Source organism: Macaca nemestrina, chromosome 2 (assembly GCF_043159975.1).
Source record: "Macaca nemestrina isolate mMacNem1 chromosome 2, mMacNem.hap1, whole genome shotgun sequence".
NCBI lineage: Eukaryota > Metazoa > Chordata > Mammalia > Primates > Cercopithecidae > Macaca > Macaca nemestrina.
In genome coordinates this window covers 108,880,799-108,901,504 of record NC_092126.1, presented here as the reverse complement: position 1 = coordinate 108,901,504, position 20,706 = coordinate 108,880,799, and the positions used below count along the sequence as shown (strand labels likewise).

General features: G+C 44.7%; 1 protein-coding gene across 2 annotated transcripts in view; it reads right to left on the bottom strand.

Annotated features, from left to right (window-relative positions):
* The window catches only part of LOC105480334 (leucyl-tRNA synthetase 2, mitochondrial), a 162,386-nt gene that overhangs the window by 24,725 nt on the left and 116,955 nt on the right, over nt 1-20,706 (bottom strand). For both annotated transcript variants that reach the window (XM_011739006.3, XM_011739005.3), the window contains 4 exons: nt 10,684-10,784; nt 7,643-7,825; nt 5,855-6,024; nt 3,608-3,685 (listed from right to left, as the gene is read on the bottom strand). In XM_011739006.3, coding sequence (XP_011737308.1) covers nt 3,608-3,685; nt 5,855-6,024; nt 7,643-7,825; nt 10,684-10,784 — 532 coding nt within the window. The remainder of the gene's footprint in view (nt 1-3,607; nt 3,686-5,854; nt 6,025-7,642; nt 7,826-10,683; nt 10,785-20,706) is intronic.

Genomic DNA, 20,706 nt, shown 5'->3' with positions numbered 1-20,706 from the left:
GGGGGAACTCTCTACCCTACTCAGGAACCCCTATTCTCTTAAACACCTTTGGTCAATTCCAGCAAACATGGTTGTGTTTAGCTCTGTGTGTTATTATTAAGGACTTCTCAAATTCCAGAATGGAAAAAGAGAAATTCATTACAGTTTCATTTCAGTTTCTTGCTCTATTTTTTCTGATTAAAAAACTAACACTCAGCACAGAAAATACAGGAAATGAAAAACTACTCATAATTATACAACCTAGAAAAAAAGGTATATTATATCCTTGTCTCCAAAAATGCAAAAATGTGTATATAAATGCTTATTATACATGTAACATTTTCAGGATTGATATTCTTACCATATGAACACTTTTTTTTAAATTTTAAAAATTATTATTTTTTTTTATAGAGATGGGATGTCTCACTATATTGCCCAGGCTGGTCTCGAACTCCTGGGCTCAAGCCATCTGGTGCCCTGGCCTCCCAAAACGCTAGGATTACAGGTGTGAACCACTGCACCCAGCTCATATGAACACCTTTGGATTTTTTTTTTTTTTTTTTGAGACTGAGTCTCTCTCTGTTGCCCAAGCTGGAGTGCAGTGGCATGATCTCAGCTCACTGCAACCTCTGCCTCCTGGTCCAAGCAATCCTCCTGCCTCAGCCTCCTGAGTACCTGGGACTACCGGTTTACAGGTGTGCACCACCACACCCGGCTAATTTTTTGTATTTTTAGTAGAGACAGGGTTTCACCATGTTGACCAGGCTGGTGTTGAACTCCTGACCTCAAACGATCTGTCTGTCTTGACCTCTCGAAGTGCTGGGATTACAGGTGTGAACCACTGTGCCTGGCCTTGTGTCATGTGTTTTTACTTAATATTATATGATAAACAGTTTCTGATATTAAGTATTCTTCAAGACATGATGTTAATGGTGGTGGCACATTCCTTTCTTATTGATATGACATCAGTCATCTCCCAATTCCCCATCAGAGGACATTTGGGGTTCCGAGTCTCTGATTATAAATTATCTGCAATGAACACTCCTGGATCAGAGGATATAACACAATCAACCTGACAGCCAGAGTGCTTCCTGGCAAGGTACATCAACCACAGCTATCACTGGTGTGTAAAAGTCTATTTTGCCATCTTTGCAATAACATGGGGAATAATGATGCATTTATTTTCATTTTTTTGAGAGAGGGTCTCACTCTGTCACCCAGGCTAGAGGACGGTGGCAACAAACAGCTCACTGCAACCTCAAATTCCTGGGCTCGTGGGATCCTCCCACCTCAGCCTCCTGAGTAGCTGGGACTATAGGTGCATGCCACCACACTTGGCTAATTTTTAATTTTTTTATAGATGAGGTCTTGTTATGTTGCCGAGACTGGTCTCAAACTCCTGAGCTCAATCGATCCTGCTGCCTCGGCCTCCCAAAGTGCTGGGATTAGAGGCATGAGCCACTGTGCCTGGCCCTGAACAGTTACGTTAAGCATTCTCAGCAAATTTGACAGGTATTTAAAAAAAAAAAAAGCACCTTGTTTTAAATTTGCCTTTCATGATAATTAGAGAGGCAGATTTTTTTTTCTCCATAAATTTATTGGCTATTTCTATATCATCTTTTGTGAGTTATTATCTTTTCATATGCTTTGATCATTTTTGGTTAGGTATTTTCATATTAATATGCAAGAGTGCTTTACCTATTAAGAACATTAACCTGTCTGACATGTTATAATTTTTTTTAACATACTGAAAATGTCAAGTTTTATGTAGTCAAATTTGAAATATCTTCCATTGTTCTTTTTTATCTTTATTTTGCTTTTTTAAAGTTACCTTTTTTATTTTATTTTTAGAGACAGGGTCTCCCACTCTGTTGCCCAGGATGGGTTCAAGCAATCCTCTTGCCTCAGCTTCCCGAGTAGCTGGGGCTACAGGTATATGCCACCACATCTGGCTAATTATTTTATTTTATTTTTTTGTTTTGTTTTTGTTGAGGCGGAGTCTCGCTCTGTCGCTCAGGCTGGAGTGCAGTGGTGTGATCTTGGCTCACTGCAAGCTCCACCTCCCGGGTTCACGCCATTCTCCTGCCTCAGCCTCCAGAGTAGCTGGGACTACAGGCGCCCGCCACCACGCCCGGCTAATTTTTTTGTATTTTTAATAGAGACAGGGTTTCACCATGCCAGCCAGGATGGTCTCGATCTCCTGACCTCGTGATCTGCCTGCCTCGGCCTCCCAAAGTGCTAGGATTACAGGCGTGAGCCACTGCGCCCGGCCTAATTATTTTATTTTCTATGTGGCCCAGGCAGGTCTCGAACTCCTGGCCTCAAGTGATCCTCTCAGCTTGGTTCTTCCAAAGCGTTAAGATTACAGCGTGAGCCACTGTGCCTGGCCTCCACTGGTCTTAAAAGCTTGGAGAGGCCTTAATTTTAAAAAAGCCTTTGTTTTTTTTTGTTTTTTTTTTTGAGACGGAGTCTCACGCTGTTGCCCAGGCTAGAGTGCAGTGGCGCGATCTCGGCTCACTGCAAGCTCCGCCTCCCGGGTTCCCGCCATTCTCCTGCCTCAGCCTCCTGAGTAGCTGGGACTACAGGCGCCCGCCACCGCGCCCGGCTAATTTTTTGTATTTTTAGTAGAGACGGGGTTTCACTGTGGTCTTGATCTCCTGACCTTGTGATCCACCCGCCTCGGCCTCCCAAAGTGCTGGGATTACAGGCTTGAGCCACCGCGCCCGGCCTAAAAAAGCCTTTGTTAATAGCTTTTTTTTTTTTTTTTTTTTTTTTTTTTTTTTTTGAGACGGAGTCTCGCTCTGTCACCCAGGCTGGAGTGCAGTGGCCGGATCTCAGCTCACTGCAAGCTCCGCCTCCCGGGTTTACGCCATTCTCCGGCCTCAGCCTCCCGAGTAGCTGGGACTACAGGCGCCCGCCGCCTCGCCCGGCTAGTTTTTTGTATTTCTTAATAGAGACGGGGTTTCACCGTGTTAGCCAGGATGGTCTCGATCTCCTGACCTCGTGATCCGCCCGTCTCGGCCTCCCAAAGTGCTGGGATTACAGGCTTGAGCCACCGCGCCCGGCCTGTTAATAGCTTTAATGAATGCTTTTGTTGTCCAATAGCTAAGAACATTTGTTGACAAGTCCTTTCCCTGGTAAGAAAAATGGCAGTCACACTTAGCAAGGAGAAAGTCCATACTGAAAAGGCTGACTTTTGGCATTGGTGAGAATGATCCTGATCCATCCAGGTTAAATGAATATCAAATGTAATGATGCTGAGGAGGTATCACAATTCATTCAGGAAATCAGACAGTAAGGGTGTGAAGAGCCAGAAGACAGGGAGGCCTGAGTCTGGTCTTAGATTTGTCACTAATCAACCAGACATGTCATCTAACTTCCCTGGGCCTCAATGTCCTCATCTGTAAAATATTGGGGGATAAGGGGGTTTGGACCAGAAAATCTTTAAGAAACTTCCAGTAATAAAACTAGGTTGTGACTATGGAAAAATGTTTCCTTAAGATAATCAAGCCACACCTAGGTGGTGACACAGTGGGGGTGCTCTCTGTTCCACTTGGGACCCTGTGGGACCCCTTGCCACACCTCTCCCTCCTCCTCTGCTACCAGCAAATGAGGACAGGCCACTTACCAAGAGGGCACTGCTGAGCCCCATCAGCTGAGAAATTGCAGAATTCAGTGAGAAGTCCTCTGTGAAATGGGTGGTCACCTATTGGTAAAGATTCAATTATTCACTTATTTCAAAATGCTTTTAAGTTTTCCACAAAAAGACTAAATTATCAAAACAAAAAAAAAGGAAAATGAATTGGATGCAAAGATATTTATAAATATATCTACTACCTCAAATAATCACTATGTTTCATCTGCGCAAATATTTTTAAAATTCAAAGACAATACTGTTTCCACTGTTTAAGACTATTCTTCCACATATCTGGGATACTGTTGGTTCTCATAGTAGGTGTTTAGAAAAACAGTGCTAGCGGCTGGGAGTGGTGGCTCACACCTGTAATCCTAGCACTTTGGAAGGCCGAGGTGGGTGGATTACTTGAGGTCAAGAGTTCGAGACCAGCCTGGCCAACATGGCAAAACTCCTTTTCTACAAAAATACAAAAAATTAGCTGGGTGTGGTGGCGCATGCCTGTAATCCCAGCTACTCAGGAGGCTGAGGCAGAAGAATTGCTTGAACCTGGGAGGTGAGGTTGCAGTGAGCTGAGATTGCACCATTGCACTCCAGCCTGGGCAACAGAGCGAGACTTCGTCTCAAAAACAACAACAACAACAACAACAACAACAAACAATGGTAGTAACATGAATAGGAGGCAGGACCCACTGATGGACAAACTCAACATAACAGAAAATAGGAGTAAAGGATGTCACTTCTGCTTGGTTATGTGGCTTTGCTTCACAGTAATGGTGTTTAGTCTACAGGATAAGGTTAATTTTACTTTTTTTTTCTTTTTTTTTTTTGAGACAGAGACTTGCTTTGTCGCCCAAGTTGGAGTGCAATGGCGCGATCTTGGCTCACTGCAACCTCTGCCTCTCAGGTTCAAGCGATTCTCCTGCCTCAGCCTCCCGAGTAGTTGGGACTACAGGCGCGTGCCACCATGCCAGGAGATTTTTTTGTATTTTTAGTAGAAATGGGGTTTTGCCATGTTAGCCAGGATGGTCTCGATCTCCTGATCTTGTGATTTGCCCGCCTTGGCTTCCCAAAGTGCTGGGATTATCGGCGTGAGCCACTGGGCCCAGTCAATTTTACATTTTGAAATGTACAGTCAACATAAGAACATTAACACAACTTGTCAGCTTTTTCATATTTCTGTGCTTTTCTATTTTGACTACAGGCAAGAATACAGAAAAGTGACACATCTTTAAGGATGTTAAGAGTTTCCAACTTGTTGAAATAACCCAATTCTATTATCTGACAGAGTAAAAGAATTTGCCAAATCCAGGGAGAAAATATGTGGTATGAACTCAATCGCTCAGGCATCACTCAGACCCCTACATTCATTCAGGGAGCTCTGTTCCTCCATACAGAGAGGGTACAGAGGACAGAAATAAAGCGGAAGAAGTGTCAACAAATGAGACCATGCTGGACCCAGGGCCATTTCAGGTTATACAAAGCAGAGAGGCAAAAGCCTGCCATGCATCATTGTCTTCATTATCAGAGTGCAGATGAGTGATGCTGATTAACTTTATGTCTGAATCAGCATACTTTTTTTTTAAATCAGCTTAAGAAGAATTTGGGATATTAGATACCCATTATAATGACTCAGATTTGCAGAAGTTAACCCACAACAGTTCACATGGATATTGTGTAACAAAGTAACTGAGTGGGAAGGTCCTGGCTTTGTGGAGGACTGGGATTCTAATCTCTGCTCAGTTCCTCACTAGCTGCGTGACGTTAGGCGAGATATCTGGACCTCATCTCTGTCCCCATCTGTACAACGAGGAGGCTACAGAGGACAGTTTCTGAATGCCCCCGTCAACTCTAAAACTGTGTTTCTGTTAATGTAACACATGCGGTGTCATCCTGGATGGACAGGGTGATCCTGGATTTGGTTCTCTGCTTGGATGTGTTAAATGTGGAAACATGGAAAGTGGCAGCTTCCTGAGACCCAGCATGGACAAATGTGAGACATCATCAGACAGCCATTTCCTGAGGGCCTCTCTTTGCATTAGAATGTATGCACTGGTGATCCACCTTGGTAAACTACCCAAAACAGCAGGGCCAATCACTCAAAGCAAGGACCACCATCGCCAGAAAGGAAGACCCACAGCAGCCCACCCCACGGCAGGGAGGGCCACAAAGACCACAGGCAAAGGTTCCCAAAGAGTGCTTGGTTACAGAGTTAACCCCTGGAACTGGGGAGTTTCTGACCTGAGAGATGATGGAGTTCTTGTACTCCCAGAGCTTCCTGGCCTCGGCTTTCTCCTTGTCACTCAGCAGCTGAGGCTGGGGAGCCTTCCCAGAAGCCCTGGCCTCAATAAACCTAGTTGTCAAGGCCCACAGTCGTTGTTGCCATCTCAGCACCCCAGGAAGAGCATCAGCTGAATTCAGCATCAGTAAATGAGAAAGAGAGAGTGCACAACATAAGGGTGATGGACTTGGTATAACTAAGCGGAGAAAAGCACCTGTGAATTGATGTGACACCTCACTGCACCCTAATGGATTCCTCTGAGGGCAGGCTGAAGGATCCTCCCTGGCTTTCAGTGTCTGAGAATTCAGACCAGGACCAATTCTATCTCATTTTAGCACCCAGATTCAGGGGACTAGATGGCAGGGCCACTCAAAGTGCCAGCCACCAACGGTCATGAGCTCAGAAGCTTGGTCAAGATGAGCCCTGGTGCCCTGCCACCTTGATTAAGCAAGCTTGGTGGGACAAAAATGCCATGGAGCTAACATGGTGCTTGGGAGACAGCGCTGACTCCTGCTGGTGCGAGCTCTTATTCTGTGGATAGCATGACTGTGCTTGCAGCCACGCTGCTGTAGAGTGTGAAGTGCGTTGACACAATCCCTGTCCTTGCAGGTATGTGTGTTTTCCGTATTTTACACAAGCTCATCCAATCCAGCTGCTGATCTGATCTTCTGGTAAAGCTGAATTGGCTTTACCTGGTGGCCCTGGGTTACACCAGTAGCCAAATTAGGGTCAGTCCAGGTCCCTGTACTCTCTGGCCACTAGGCTAGGCATCCTCAAGCCTGAATGTACAGCAGAACCTTCTGGGAGGCTTCTTAGAAAGATTCCTGGAGCCTGTCCCCTGGGTTAGGGGTGGGAGCCAGAACCTCCACCTGTCTGTGCTTTGCAAGCCCCCCAGTGATTCTGAGGCAGCCAGTTCCAGGACTGGCATCTGTGACCACTGTTGCAGACCACACTTCCCACTAGCCACAGTACATCAAAATAAACTGGTTTCTCAAATGACATGCATACTTCACACAAGGCTCAGGATTTCAGGCATCTGACTTCCTCTTCCCACAACAACACTTAGGGCAGATCACATGAAGTAAAAATGAATGACTGTTGGACGGGTTTATTCTAGAATAGCCAGATACTCAAGATTATTTTACTTCATGTCATTTTAGGGCTAAACAACTCTGGAGAGGCAAATCTCCCCTAAGCGGGGAGATGGAGGGTGCTGTGGGTGACTGAGAGGCCATAGGAGACACCCGGCCCAGGCCTCTCCAGGGGCTTTCTGGATTGGTGAGGGAGAATGACACTGTTCTAGAAAAAACCTTCCAGGGTACATCAAGTAAGAGGGAACTGGCCTCTTGGGACTATAGCAGGCCTAGGAGTAGCTCAGAAGCCAGTCTGTCTCTAAGGAAACCACTCTCAAAGCGTGGTCCTTGTAGAGGGTGCACCAGAATCACCGCTGAGCTTATTCAAAGGCCACCTGCTGAGCCCCATTCTGGAGGCTGTGTCAGCAGGCATGGGCGGAGCACTGGAGTCTGCATCTGCAACATGTTTTCCACATGATTCTGAGGCTCGCTTACTTTTGTCAACACCCGTCTAAGAGTGGTGCAGGATGCTGGTCAACCTGCTACTTGCTCTATGGAACTGATTCCTAGAATTCTCTACTACTGTCTTCAGCAAAGATATTTCCTTCCTCAAATTCCTTCAAAGTCCAGGGCAGATCACAAAGGAAGCAGGTCAGGAAGAGGAAGGTGACTTACTTTTCACATCCCACAAGATATCCTTCTCAGGAGGGGCGGCAAAAAGGATATAGAGCCGAATCGTGTCGATCCCATACTGCTCCACAACTTCTTCTGGGTCCACTCCATTGTGTTTGGACTTACTCATCTTCTCCCACGTCACCTCTAACTTCTCTTTCGTTTTTGCATGAACAGGAAAGGAACCTAGATGCCAAAACAATCCATAGGTATGGTATGTGTGATTCTGAATTGCTTCTACAGAAATAGCGTCAATAAGAAAAAACTGGGTGAGCGATGGAAAGTGTCCATTTGAAGAATCACACTAATTCACTTAACAAGCCGCTTTCTCTCCCTCTGTATTGTTATAAAAATATTTTTATTTTTAAATGAATGAGCCCACCTTCCTCTCACAAACCTTCATGAATAAACAGTACAGTTATAATGGCCTGTACCAGCTTTTTCTGTAAAACAATTTCCCCCTTTACAAGTAAATTATTTAAACACAAAAAAAGGAAAGTAAAAAGTAATTTTGAAAAATTCATACACGTTGCTGTTTTCTTGATGGATCAAGGGTCTCTCATGCAAGTTGGCAGCCTGACCTGTCCCATGCATGCTGCAGTCACCAAAACATGATCTGGTACTCTCAGGGCATATGGAATTTACTTACCGGGCTCATGGTAAATGTGGTGGTCCCTTTGTGGTGCCAGCCACCCATACCCTGTTCTTTGGAACTGTCTCCTCCCCTACTCACATACCACTGGTCTAGATGGTGCTGATGGAAGAGGTCTTAAATGGCCACATTTGGATGATGTGACCTTGTTGCCAAGCCCTACCGGAGAGGACCAGTAAGGGCACCTGGCAAGGCTAAGCCTCTATCTCATGAATTGGAGCTAAGAGACACAGAAACTCTATTTCCATGTTGCTGAGCACTGGAACCATCCGGTCCTAAGGAGATGGGGCAAGATTTGCCACTGCATCTACCCAGGGTCACTTGTTAAATTGAAACTGCAGAGAGCAGAATCCAAGTCTAGCAGATGAAAGAGAACAGGGCAGAAGAATGGAGAGTAGCAGGAAGAACTAGGAACTAGAGAGCTGAGAAAGAGAAAAGGAAAAAGGAGTGGCTGGTGACTTCCTATGGGCAGTAGGGCCTAGCTCTATTTCCTGCAACTGGGTTTGGGTGGATTTCTTTTCCTCCCAGCCAAATAATCTCTGACTCCAACAGCAACCAAACTAACAGGGGACCAATGTACAGACCTAAAAGCCAACTCCATGCTTCATGAGAGTTACATCCATGAAGGAGACAGAAACCTGCCCTTGCTGATCAAAGTATTCTCACCTAGTAGGCAAGACTACGTGTGAAGAGAAAAGATGTTCACAATACTGCCTGACCCCATGACAGCAGAGAAGAGGAGACTGAAGTCCTAGAGGTTTATCCAGGCTATGGTGAGACTCAGGGAACCACTGGCCCCCTCTATTCTGACCCAGGCTGTGTCTAGACGTTAAAACACTGTTGTGCAAATTAGGAAAAATGTATCTTTCTGGGCAGAGAAGTTGACCAGTTAGAAAAAGTCACCCTCTTTTGGCAGATGTGGCCCTGAAATGTATGACTTGACAAATGACTGCATTTCAGGCCCTACTGAAATCAGAGCCTTGGCTTGGTTTTTTTGTGTAGTGCACAAACTGCACAGCTATACATGGGCAGCCTTGCCCCTTACAAAGAACACTTCACTAATTGTGAAGCTGAATTCTATGTGCACCTGAATTTAGCTCTTTCCCTCTGTCATCCATGCTGGAGAAACACTGCCAGTTCTACTTCTCCAGCTTCTTTTTCTCCTACGGACCATTACAAACCTTGATATATTTTGCTTTGATGACGTAACTGCATCGACTGCTTCCCTAAACCCTGTCTCTAATGTTTGCCTGGAGAGGCTGCCTCCCATTTACAGGGTTGTTGTGTGACCTAATCTCATCCATTCTGTACTGGTTTTTCTAAATGTAATAGTCACAGTACTGGGGGTTTCTCACAGCTGTCCCTATACATACCGCATATTTCCACCCGTTTTCTCTCTCTCTCTCTCTCTCTCTTTTTCTGAGACAGAGTCTTGCTCTGTTGCCCAGGCTGGAGTGCAGTGGCATGATCGTGGCTCACTGCAACCTCTACCTCCTGGGTTCAAGCAATTCTCCTGCCTCAGTCTCCTGAGTAGCTCCGATTACAGGCGCATGCCACCATGCCTGGCTAATTTTTGTATTTTTAGTAGAGATGGGGTTTCGCCAAGTTGGCCAGGATGGTCTTGAACTCCTGACCTCAGGTGATCCGCCTGCCTTGGCCTCCCAAAGTGCTGGGATTACAGGCGTGAGCTACCGCGCCTCGCCCCTACCTGTTTTCTAACATGTCACATATTCCACATGTGTGCTGGGTGCATGTGATGCATCCTCACCATGGAACCTGAAGATCTGGTGATCCTCAGGGTGAAAATGAAGGGTGAAGTGTAAAGGGTAAAGGGTGAAAATGCAGAGTGGAGGGAAAAGGCTTAGGACGGCTGGGACAGGAGGGAAGTTCGGGGAGTCACGGGGAGGTGTTTTACTGGGAAATGCTAAGAGGGGGCTGCTCTGGGGAGCTACGAGTAAACAGAGTGCTGCCCCCTAAGGTTCTGAAATATGCCACTAGACCATGTGGGGAGAAACACTGGGAGTACCCCAGTTCTAGAAGAATGTGTCTTGGGCCTGGGGGTTCTGTCCCTGAGGTGGGCTTTCAAAGATGGTCTGGGATAGGAGGTGATACCCCAATTGACTCTGTTACATACAAATGAAAACCCTGCCAGAAGCTGAGGTGGCACTTGGGCTCAAGGGGGCTGGGGCAGAGGAGCAGACGGCTAGTCCAGGACCAGGCTTCAGGGGGCGCAGGCCAAGAGGGAGCTGAGGCTTAGAGACCACACGGCCAGCAGGTCTCTCTCCCGCATCCTGCCCCACTCTAGAGGCAGATGCCTGCTTGCTCAGTAGCTCTCAGGCCTGGCCTTGGCTCTCTGGGAGTACCTGGATGGGACCGGACAGGCCATTCTTACCTGTGAGATCCACTTCCTCTCCCTGTAGATACTGTCCAGATGGTAGGCGGAATGTCTGCCCCTTGATAAGGCCTTGGGCCAGCAGCTTATGAAAAGGCTCCCTGAGGAAAGATAACAGGAAAAGGAAACAGGAGGAGTGGGACATGAAGCATTGAGAAAACAGCAACACAGACCTTACCTCAGATGGGCAGAAGTAGCTGCGCCTCATAAAAGCAGGTGAGCTGACCGAGGCCACTTATAAACCCAGCTTAAATAAATGGCTCTTTAGAAATAAGCGATAAGAAAATAAACAGGCCGCGTGTGGTGGCTCACACCTGTAATTCCAGCACTTTGGGAGGCTGAGGCGGGCGGATCACCTGAGATCAGGAGTTTGAGATGGCCTGGCTAACATGGTGAAACTCCGAATCTACTAAAAACAAAAACAAAAAAATTAGCTGGGCATGTTGGTGGGTGCCTGTAATCCCAGCTACTTGGGAGGTTGAGGCATGAGAATCGCTTGAACCAGGGAGGTAGAGGTTGTAGTGAGCTGAGACGTGCCACTGCACTCCAGTCTGGATGACAAGAATGAAACTCTGTCTCAAAAAAAAAAAAAAAAAAAAAAAAAAAAAAAAAGAAAAAGTCAGAAAGTCAAATTTGTAGGTATTACCTACAGGTCTATTTTATATTATGGTGAAGTGGAAAGAGCCGTAGGCCTCAGATTTGGCAGCCCTGGATTCAAAGTCTCAGTTCTGCTTCTCAGCGAATTCTGTGAGCCAAGGCAAGTCACTTACTTGTGCTGAGTATCAGTTTGCTTACCTATATAATGGGGGTTAAAAAAAACCTGCCTTGGCTAGGTGCGGTGGCTCATGCCTATAGTCTCAGCCCTTTGGGAGGCCAAGGTGGGCAGATCACGAGATCAGGAGTTTGAGACCAGCCTGGCCAACATAGTGAAAGCCCTCTCTATTACTCAGGAGGCTGAGGTAGGAGAATAGCATGAACCTGGGAGGCAGAGGTTGCAGTGAACCGAGATTGTGCTATTGAACTCCAGCCCGGGCCACAGTGCGAGACTCTGTCTCAAAAAAACAAAACAAAACAAAACAAAAACCTGCCTCAAAGTGTAGTCGGGAAGATTAAATAAAATGACTTCATAAAAGTACTTGTAAATTTTTCTTTCTTTTTTTTTTTGAAATGGAGTCTTACTCTGTTGTCCAGGCTGGAGTGCAATGGCGCAATCTCGGCTCACTGCAACCTCCGCCTCCCAGATGCAAGCGATTCTCCTGCCTTAGCTTCCTGAGTAGCTGGGATTACAGATGCCCACCACTACGTCCAGCTAATTTTTGTATTTTTTAGAGACAGGGTTTCACCAAGTTGGCCAGGATGGTCTCAAACTCCTGACCTCAGGTGATCCGCCTGCCTCAGCCTCCCAAAGTACCGGGATTACAGGTGTGAGCCACCCCGCCTGGCCTAAAAAAAGTTTTAAACCATACAAGTCATACATGAATATAAACCTTCTGTTCAAATCCAAACACCACCACTCCTTTCTAGGCCTATGTCCTTTCAGGAGGCAGTTGTTATTAATAGTTTGGTAAATATCCCTAGTAAAGTCTGGAGACATTTTTCAATACCTTTGTATACATAAATGTATACCTACCCACATACGGGTTTTATAGATTTTTTGGGATTTATATAAGTGGGATTATACCTTCTGTATACTTTATGGTATTTCACTTAATGATATGAGTGGATTTCTCCATAGCAGTTCATATAGATCTATCTCATTTTTTAAAAAGTTACCTAGTGTTCTGAAATATGAATTGATTATAACTTATTTATAGTGCCTGTTTTTAAAAAGCAGTTTTAGTTATATCCTTACTGGGTAAATAGTGACATATAAACTTTTTCTCATAAGAGGACAAAAACAGGTTGACCTTCATACTGAAATTATTGCAAATTTGCAGTTGTTTGTTCTTAAGAATCTGCCTGATTCAATTTTGAGGCATTTCAGCAAGACATATTCCAAACTCAAAGAATGATTCATGGAGACATCTGCTGATAACACACATTATTTCACATTCAGGGCACCAGGTAGGAGCAGTCATTTCCTGGAGATCCAGTGATATTCTCCTCAAACATCACCAGTACATGGCTTTGGTTGCTCAAGATAAATTTTTAAAGGTGTTTTTAGGACAAAAATTAGGAGGGAATGATCTGGATTCAAAGATAAAGACAGGTAGGATAATCAAAATCAGCAGCATTGGCCAGGTGCAGTGGCTCATGCTTATAATCCTAGCACTTTGGGAAGCTGAGGCGGGCGGATTGCCTGAGCTCAGGATTTCGAGTCTGGCCTGGGCAACACGGTGAAACCCTGTCTCTACTGAAATACAAAGAGCTGGCCAGGTGTGGTGGCTCCCACCTGTAGTCCCAGCTGCTCTGGAGGCTGAGGCAGGAGAGTTGCTTGAGTCTGGGAGGCAGAGGTTGCAGTGAGCCAAGGTTGCACCACTGCACTCCAGCCTGGGCGACAGAGCGAGACTCCATCTCAAAACAAAACAAAACAAACAAAAAAAATCAGCATTAAGCCTCAAGAAGGGGCTGGGAATCCATTGGGAATCCAAGGAATCCTGTTCTCTGGTCTTGCATTTTATCAAGTGGCACAACACTGCCACCTTTTGAGAACAGACAGAATTGCAACCTGCGAAAATCTGACTAAAACCAGCTGCAGCTTCTCCTGCCTCCTCTATTATAACTTTTTTTTTTAAGGTAAACTGTTAAAGTATAGCATACATACTGAAAAGTGTGAGTCCTAGGGGTATAATGATGAATTTTCACAACATAAAACACACTTGTGTAATTGGCATTCAGCACAATTAGCAGAATGTGAAATCAACCTTCCGCCGCCCACTTCCAGGCACTGTCTCCTCACTATGGGCCCCTATAGCCTGACTGCGAACACTATCGCTTCATTTGCCTATTTCTAACCCACCTGTAACCATTTCTGAGTGAGTGCTCTCAGGGGATGTCCACAGGTGAGGCCCAGAATTGGCAGGCAGGCCCTCAGCAGTACACCCACACCAAGGCCTGCTGGTTACATGAATACATCCTAACGTCTGAAAGCTCCCAACAATGCAACTTGCTAGTCGAAGCTCTTCTGGACTGTCTGTCTTCTCCGAGGGTTGCAGTGCAGCAGGGGCCATCTCAGATGGATCATCTAGAGCAGGGATGGCAAAACCTAGTCAACTAACCCTAGTGCCCTCGCCTACAACCACCCAGACGCCATTCATCGACAGCAGCACTGCTGGTGCTCAGAATGAGTCTCAGAATTCTTCTTTGTGCCATATAATCAGAAAGCACAGAGTTATTATGTGAAATGTATTGCTTATTTCTTCAGTGAGTATTTCTTGAGTGCCTGCTATGTGCCTGGCACTAAGCTAGGCACTGGGGATATAATCTGGGCAAAGCAATCCCTGCCCGTGGGGAGCCAGCCTGTTGACGATCACTGAACCAAACCAATGCCTGACAACTCTCAGCTGTGAGGGAGGAAAAGCGTGTAGTCATATTTGAAGAGCTCCTCCTCCCAATCAAGTCCAGATTCCTCCACACAGCCATCCAGGACTTCTCCCCATCCCCTGCCACTCCCTCTGCTCTTTCAAATGTTGCCCACACCTGCTTCCATGTCTTTACTCATGCCATTTCCCAAACTGTTATCAAAACTCTAGTCCTCCTTCCTGGCTCAACTCAAATGCCATCTCCACTAAGAAGGTATCTCCTGGTCAGAGTTAGAATGAGTTGCTTTTTCCTTCCTGACGCATCCTGTGTAGGGCCTCTATTGTATCTAGCAGCTATTACATTTTATTGTGTATTCGGATAAGCTGCTTACCTTTCTCCTGTGAGGAGGAGGATTTTTTTTTTTTTTTTTTTTTTTTTTGGAGACATGGTCTTGTTCTGTCACCTAGGCTGGGGTGCACTGCAGCCTCAGTCTCCTGGGCTCAAGTGATATTCCCACCTCAGCCCCCGCAAGCAGCTGGGACCACAGGTGCGCACTACCATACCCAGCTAATTTTTTGTATTTTTGGTAGACATGAGGTCTCACTATGTTGCCCAGGCTGGTCTTGAACTCCTGAGCTCATGCAATCCTCCTACCTTGGCGTCCCAAAATGCTGGGATTACAGGCATGAGCCACTGCTCCTGGCCTTGAAAATCCTTGAAGGCCACTCTCAGTCTCCAGTTCCTAATAGATGCTCAGTAATGTTAATTGCCTTGGACTCAATCAGGCTTGTTTCAGTGAATGAATAAACCTACCAGCAGGAGGGGTGGGGGATAATGTGGGTGGGACAAAGTGGAGGCAAGAGAGGAGGGAAGAAAGAAATGAATGAAGGGGGGCACTGGATGCTATACTTTCCAGCTAGTGCCACCACCTTTTTGCAGGGAGGGGTGCATTGAAAGATCCCAAGCAGCCGAAGCAAGAGAATGAGAGCAGGGGAACGCCCTGATGAGTGCTCACATGGAATGTCCCAGTGGGGAAAGGGGCGCTTCCCAGCTCCCAGAAGCCTGCTCATTCCCAAGTGTTTTCCCTCCACTCTTCCAGGGAGGTAGGGAATGGGCCACAGGGCTTTGGGAATCTGGTCTTCACTCTCTTGGCTGAAGCTGGCCATGTCTACTCTCGTGGGTAGTTTAGCTCTGAATGAGTCACACTTGTTTATTCATTCAACATGTATTTACATGACAATTGGGTACACAGCACACTGGGCAATTAATTGGAGAGCTTACAATAAGAACAGGCAGCCCAAGACATGCTCATAAATAACCATCAACACTACAAGAAAGACATACCAAATGTGATATGGAGGTGCAAGGTGCACAGGAATGAAGGACAAAGGATGTTAAGGGCCCTATTGGACTTGGAACCCAAGCCTGCTGAAGCACAGATCACATCACATTGCCAAGTTCATTATTCAGATTCACAACTGGGGTAATGTGTTTCCCTTTTGTTCACTCATTCATTCACTCAGCAGATGGTACTTGGGAACAGACTTGTGTATGCAGCTGAGTTATTCATTCATCATACCGACTGTGCACAGCAGGGGCCTTTATACGTGAGTGGAAAATCTGCAACTCTAAACCACTAACAAACCCTTCTGACTCAGGACCATCAAATGCGGGAGTATTACGCAGGGCCTCTGCCTTGAAGAAGGCCCTGGATTTATCTGAGTCAGCTTTCTTCCTACTCCTTCGGTACATCCCTGGAGGTAGATCATGCTTGCTTGCACTGAAGCACAGCTATATGTAAGCACAGTGATGAAAACTGGGGGGAGATCTTCACAATTTATTCATTAGTTTAGACTGCCCTAATTCAGAAATTGCAACAACTGATAGCTGCTGGGCATTGAAGGCCACATTTGTCCCACTTGGAAGAAGGAAAGATGGGAGGGAGGGAGGGAGGGAGGGAGGGAGGGAAGAGAAGGGAGAGAGGGAAGGTAGGGAGGGAGGAGAGGGAGGGAGGGAGGTAAGGAGTTGCTAATTATTAGGATAAACAAGGAAATTCAGAACATTGGCCATTTTAAGTGCTCTTTAAAAAATCACTACATACAAAGAATGTGCTAATTACAATATGAGCAAAGAATATCAGGGCATATCAGAGCCCCACCTACTTGTTGCAGATGACATTTCCCTACTCATGAAGCCCCAGATAGCCTGCTGCCCGCTCCCCTGACCTGGTGGGAGAGCCGCCCGCCAGGCTGCAGATCTTTGAAGGCCATGGATCTCTGAAAATGGTCTCCAAATTGGACTTTTCATTAAATCAGACTACGTTTACCTTCCTCTTCTTCCTTGTTCTGTGCCCAGGGCTATCATGTCACATAATTAGCTTAGTTTCCAAGTATTAGCCATGGCTCATTCTTAAAATATCACCATTCCCATATCCTAGCACAGAAGGAGGTGCTACTAATACAGCAGGACCCAAGTAAAGCTTCTCTTCCCTTCCTGTTCCTTTTCCCAGTAGCCCCGTTTCTGGCATGATCAGAGAAACAGAGAAGAAAGCTCTGTGGATGGGGGCTTGCTGTGCTCTCCACGGTCAGCAGGCAGCCTGCCCTCCACATGGGAGCTACCTGAGCAGCTGCTTGCTTTCTGTTGATTCCAAACTGAAGGGAGAAATTCAGTTTGGGGAATTTAGTGTCTAAGTTGCATTACAGAGCTACAACCAAAAGTGACAAGATTCCATGTTTACAGCAGTCTCCCACAAAGGGAGAGAAAAGGCTTCCTGACCTCATTCAGTGAAGATGGGCCACGACGTGTTCCCACGCTCTAATGTGCCCCCTCTCTTTCAACCTGATGCTAACCACCAGAAGGAGGGAAGCTGAAAGCTGATCCTACCCTACAATCCCAAGCACAGCAGGAGGCTCAGCGCATTTTCCTTCTTCAGAATATATACCATATTGTAAATGATAAAGTTACATAATCATTATAAAAAATCTGGAAAAAATCAGAAGTACATTGGGCTCACCACCCAGAGATAGCTAGTGTTAACATGTTGGCATGAGTTTTTCTAGTCTTTTCTCTTGCTATGAGTATGTGTATATATGTGCATGTATATATAAAGACAAAGATAACCAAGCTGTATCTTGCTTTTTCTATTTCTCATTACTTCAGATGAATTTCTCCATGTTATTAAACATTCTTTGTAATTTAATTGAAAATGTTGTATAAGTGTGCTCCATGTAGATGGATTATACTTTATTTACCCTGTCTCAGCATTTTGGGGCATTTAGATTGTATCCAAATTTTTAGCTACTTGAAATAACACTTACATGAACATCTTGGTGCATAAGTTTGCATTTCTGATTATTTCCTTAGGATAGATTTTTAGCAGTGCAATTAGTGCATCCAAAAATGAATATTTTTAAGGCTCTCACTATGTATTGCCAAACTGCTTTTCAGAAAGATTGTTCCAAGCTACTTCCTGCAATATATGAGAGTGCTGCTCTTATGCTGGCTTCCTTACTACATGGAAGATGGCATCTCACTGCTGAATAATTTATATTTGCCAGTGAGGGAATTTTTTTTTTTAAATCATAGAAATGGGGTCTTGCTGTGTTTGTTGCCCAGGCTGGTCTTGAACTCCTGCACTCAAATGATCTTCCTGTCTTGGCATCCCAAAGTGTTGGGATTACAGGTGTGAGCCATCGTGCTGGGCCAGAAACATTTTATAGTGTAAGATGTTTATTGGTTATTTTGTAGTGTGATAAAATGTTTATTAATCATTTGGATATCTTCTTTTTTGGGCTTCCTGCTTACATTAATTCCTGGTTAATCATTAACTTGGTATTTCAGACCACACAACTAAGGCACCTGCTGTCCTGTGTGGTGGCACACTCAACTTGGAGGCCAGCCTCTTATGTATGATAAGGAGACTTTAAGTTCGAACTGCAAGCCTTAACATGCAGGTGATGAAAAAAAAAGTCCACGACTCTTAGAAAACAGGAAAGATAATTAGATATACATAAACCTTTGCTGTCTGTATTTGAAGAAATTAGAATAAGAGTGAAAAGGGTGCTCAGAGATAACTGAGTTCCTAACATATGAGACCACTGAGACCCAAAGGAGTTCAGCTTCTTGTCCACACAGCTAATCAGGGGCATCACTGAACACAGACAGAGGTCTTTGGATTCCTGTTCCAGAGCTGCTACTTGAGACAAGGGCTGAGGGTCTCAGAAATGTTAAACTAAAATGCAATAGCTGTACCATCATCTCAAATAACCTCCTGAAATGACAATGTTATTCAAAAGGAATACAGAAATAGACTAGGAAATTCCAATTTATGCAGATTTCAGAAACACATATGTGGTTGACAGGTCTTAATTTTTCCTCCCAGCCCAGCTTGATAAAGTTGTTTGGAGGCTCTCAAAAATTCTGATTATAGAATTCCAAATTACTCATCGCAGAAAGTGGGTGACTTTCATTTCATGTGTGGTTGACTGGTTTCCCAAAACACCTTTAAGAAAGAGGTAATGCACCGGGAGAGTTTTCAGAGGCTGTTGCTGCCCTGATGTGCTCCAGCAAGAGTAATGCTGACAGCAGCACTGAGAAACAGTTAAGATGACTTTCTGTACCTTCTGCAAAGGTCAGCCTTCTCAGTACTTAAAATAAGTCTCTTTTGGAGGAGGAAAGCATGGAACGGAATCTTGAACAGAATTTAAAAACAGATTCAAAAAAACAAAACTCCATAGGTCTATTTCAATTTACACCATATAGTTAGTTCCTTATTGTTGATGGTAAAGCAAAATCGAGGTGTTACCTGGAGGCTCTGCAAATTGGCAATGCATTTGAGTAAAAACAAAGTCATACTTGAAACTGCACTTTAAAATTATATCACAATGCTGCAAACCTTTTTTCCTGCTTGAATATAGTCTTAAACCGCTGTAAAGAAATCACAAAAATAGCCAGACCCTGTCCTACACCTTAGGATACTTGGCCACTGAATAATTTACTGATTGAGTACTTCTATAAAAAATCGTTCAGAAACTGGCAGAAATATGCTCTACTGTTAAGGGGCTAGAAATCACTTACATATAGTCTTTGTTTCCAGACCTACATAAGAAGGAGTTACTCCCCCCAACTTTTTTTTTTGGAGACAGTGTCTTATTTGTTGTTTGGGCTGGAATGCAGTGGCAATCATGGCTCACTGCAGCCTCGAACTCCTGGACTCAGGTAATTCTGCTGCCTCAGACTCCCAAGTAGCTGGGACTAAAAGTGTGCACCACCACACCTGGCTCATTAAATTTATTTATTTATTTTATTTTATTTTTTACAGATGGAGTCTTACTATGTTGCCTACGCTGGTCTCAAACTCCTGGCCGAAGGTGATCCTTCCGCCTTGGTCTTCCAAAGTGGTGGGATTACAAGTGTGAACCACCACGCCTGGCCTGAGATGTTTCTCAAGTTGTATTTGGTCTTTAAACTTAAGTTCTAATCAATGCTCCCTAGCCCATGGAGGACATTTCCTTTGTGTTTTGTTTTGTTTTGTTTTGTTTTAGAAACAGGGTATTGCTATGTTGCCCGGGCTGGAATTAAGCTTCTGGGCTCAAGTGATCCTCCCGCCTCAGCCTCAATCTCAGCTTCTGGAGTAGCTAAGAACATAGGTGTGCACAACTGCACACACTGGAGAACATTTCCTTTGAAGAACATAAACTTTTATCTGTTTCAAGCGATTAAACTCAATTTCTTTTCTTTTTTAAAAATTTTTAGACAGAGTCTTGCTCTGTTGCCCAAGCTGGAGTGCAATGGCACGATCTTGGCTCACTGCAGCCTCTGCCTCCCAGGTTCAAGCAATTCTTGTGCCTCAGCCTCCCTAGTAGCTGGGGCTACACGCACATGCCACCATGCTCAGATAATTTTTGTGTTTTTAGTAGAAATGGGGTTTCACCACATTGGCCAGGCTGGTCTCTAACTCCTGACCTCAAGCGATCCACCCACCTTGGCCTCCCAAAGTGCTGGGATTACAGGCATAAGTTACCACATTCAACCTAAACTCAAGTTCCAGAAGGAAAGAAGAAAGAAAGAAAGAAAAAAGAAAGAAAGAGAGAAAGAAAGAGAGAGAGAGAGAGAGAGAGAAAGAGAAAGAAAGAAAGAAAGAAAGAAAGAAAGAAAGAAAGAAAGAAAGAAAGAAAGAAAGAAAGAGAGAGAGAGAAAGGAAAGAAAGAAAGAAAGAAAGAAAGAAAGAAAGAAAGAAAGAAAGAAAGAAAGAAAGAAAGAAAGAAAGAAAGGATTTCACTAAAAATGTGTAATATCCATGAGACCATGACAGTAACAGGACACAATTCCCATTGTCAATGACAATCTTTATCTAGTTAGGTAAATTAGTTTCCAGACATAAGAAATGCAAGGCAGAATTGGTAAATTCTAGAACCTAAAGTACAAACATTTTAACAAATTTATTTACATGAGGAGTAATGCTGTTAATGTTTTTAGTGTCCTTCTGATGCAGACCAGTTTATTTTTATACATGAAGGTCTCTGGAACTGATGAGAATAAATTTATTTTAAGCTTTTAATT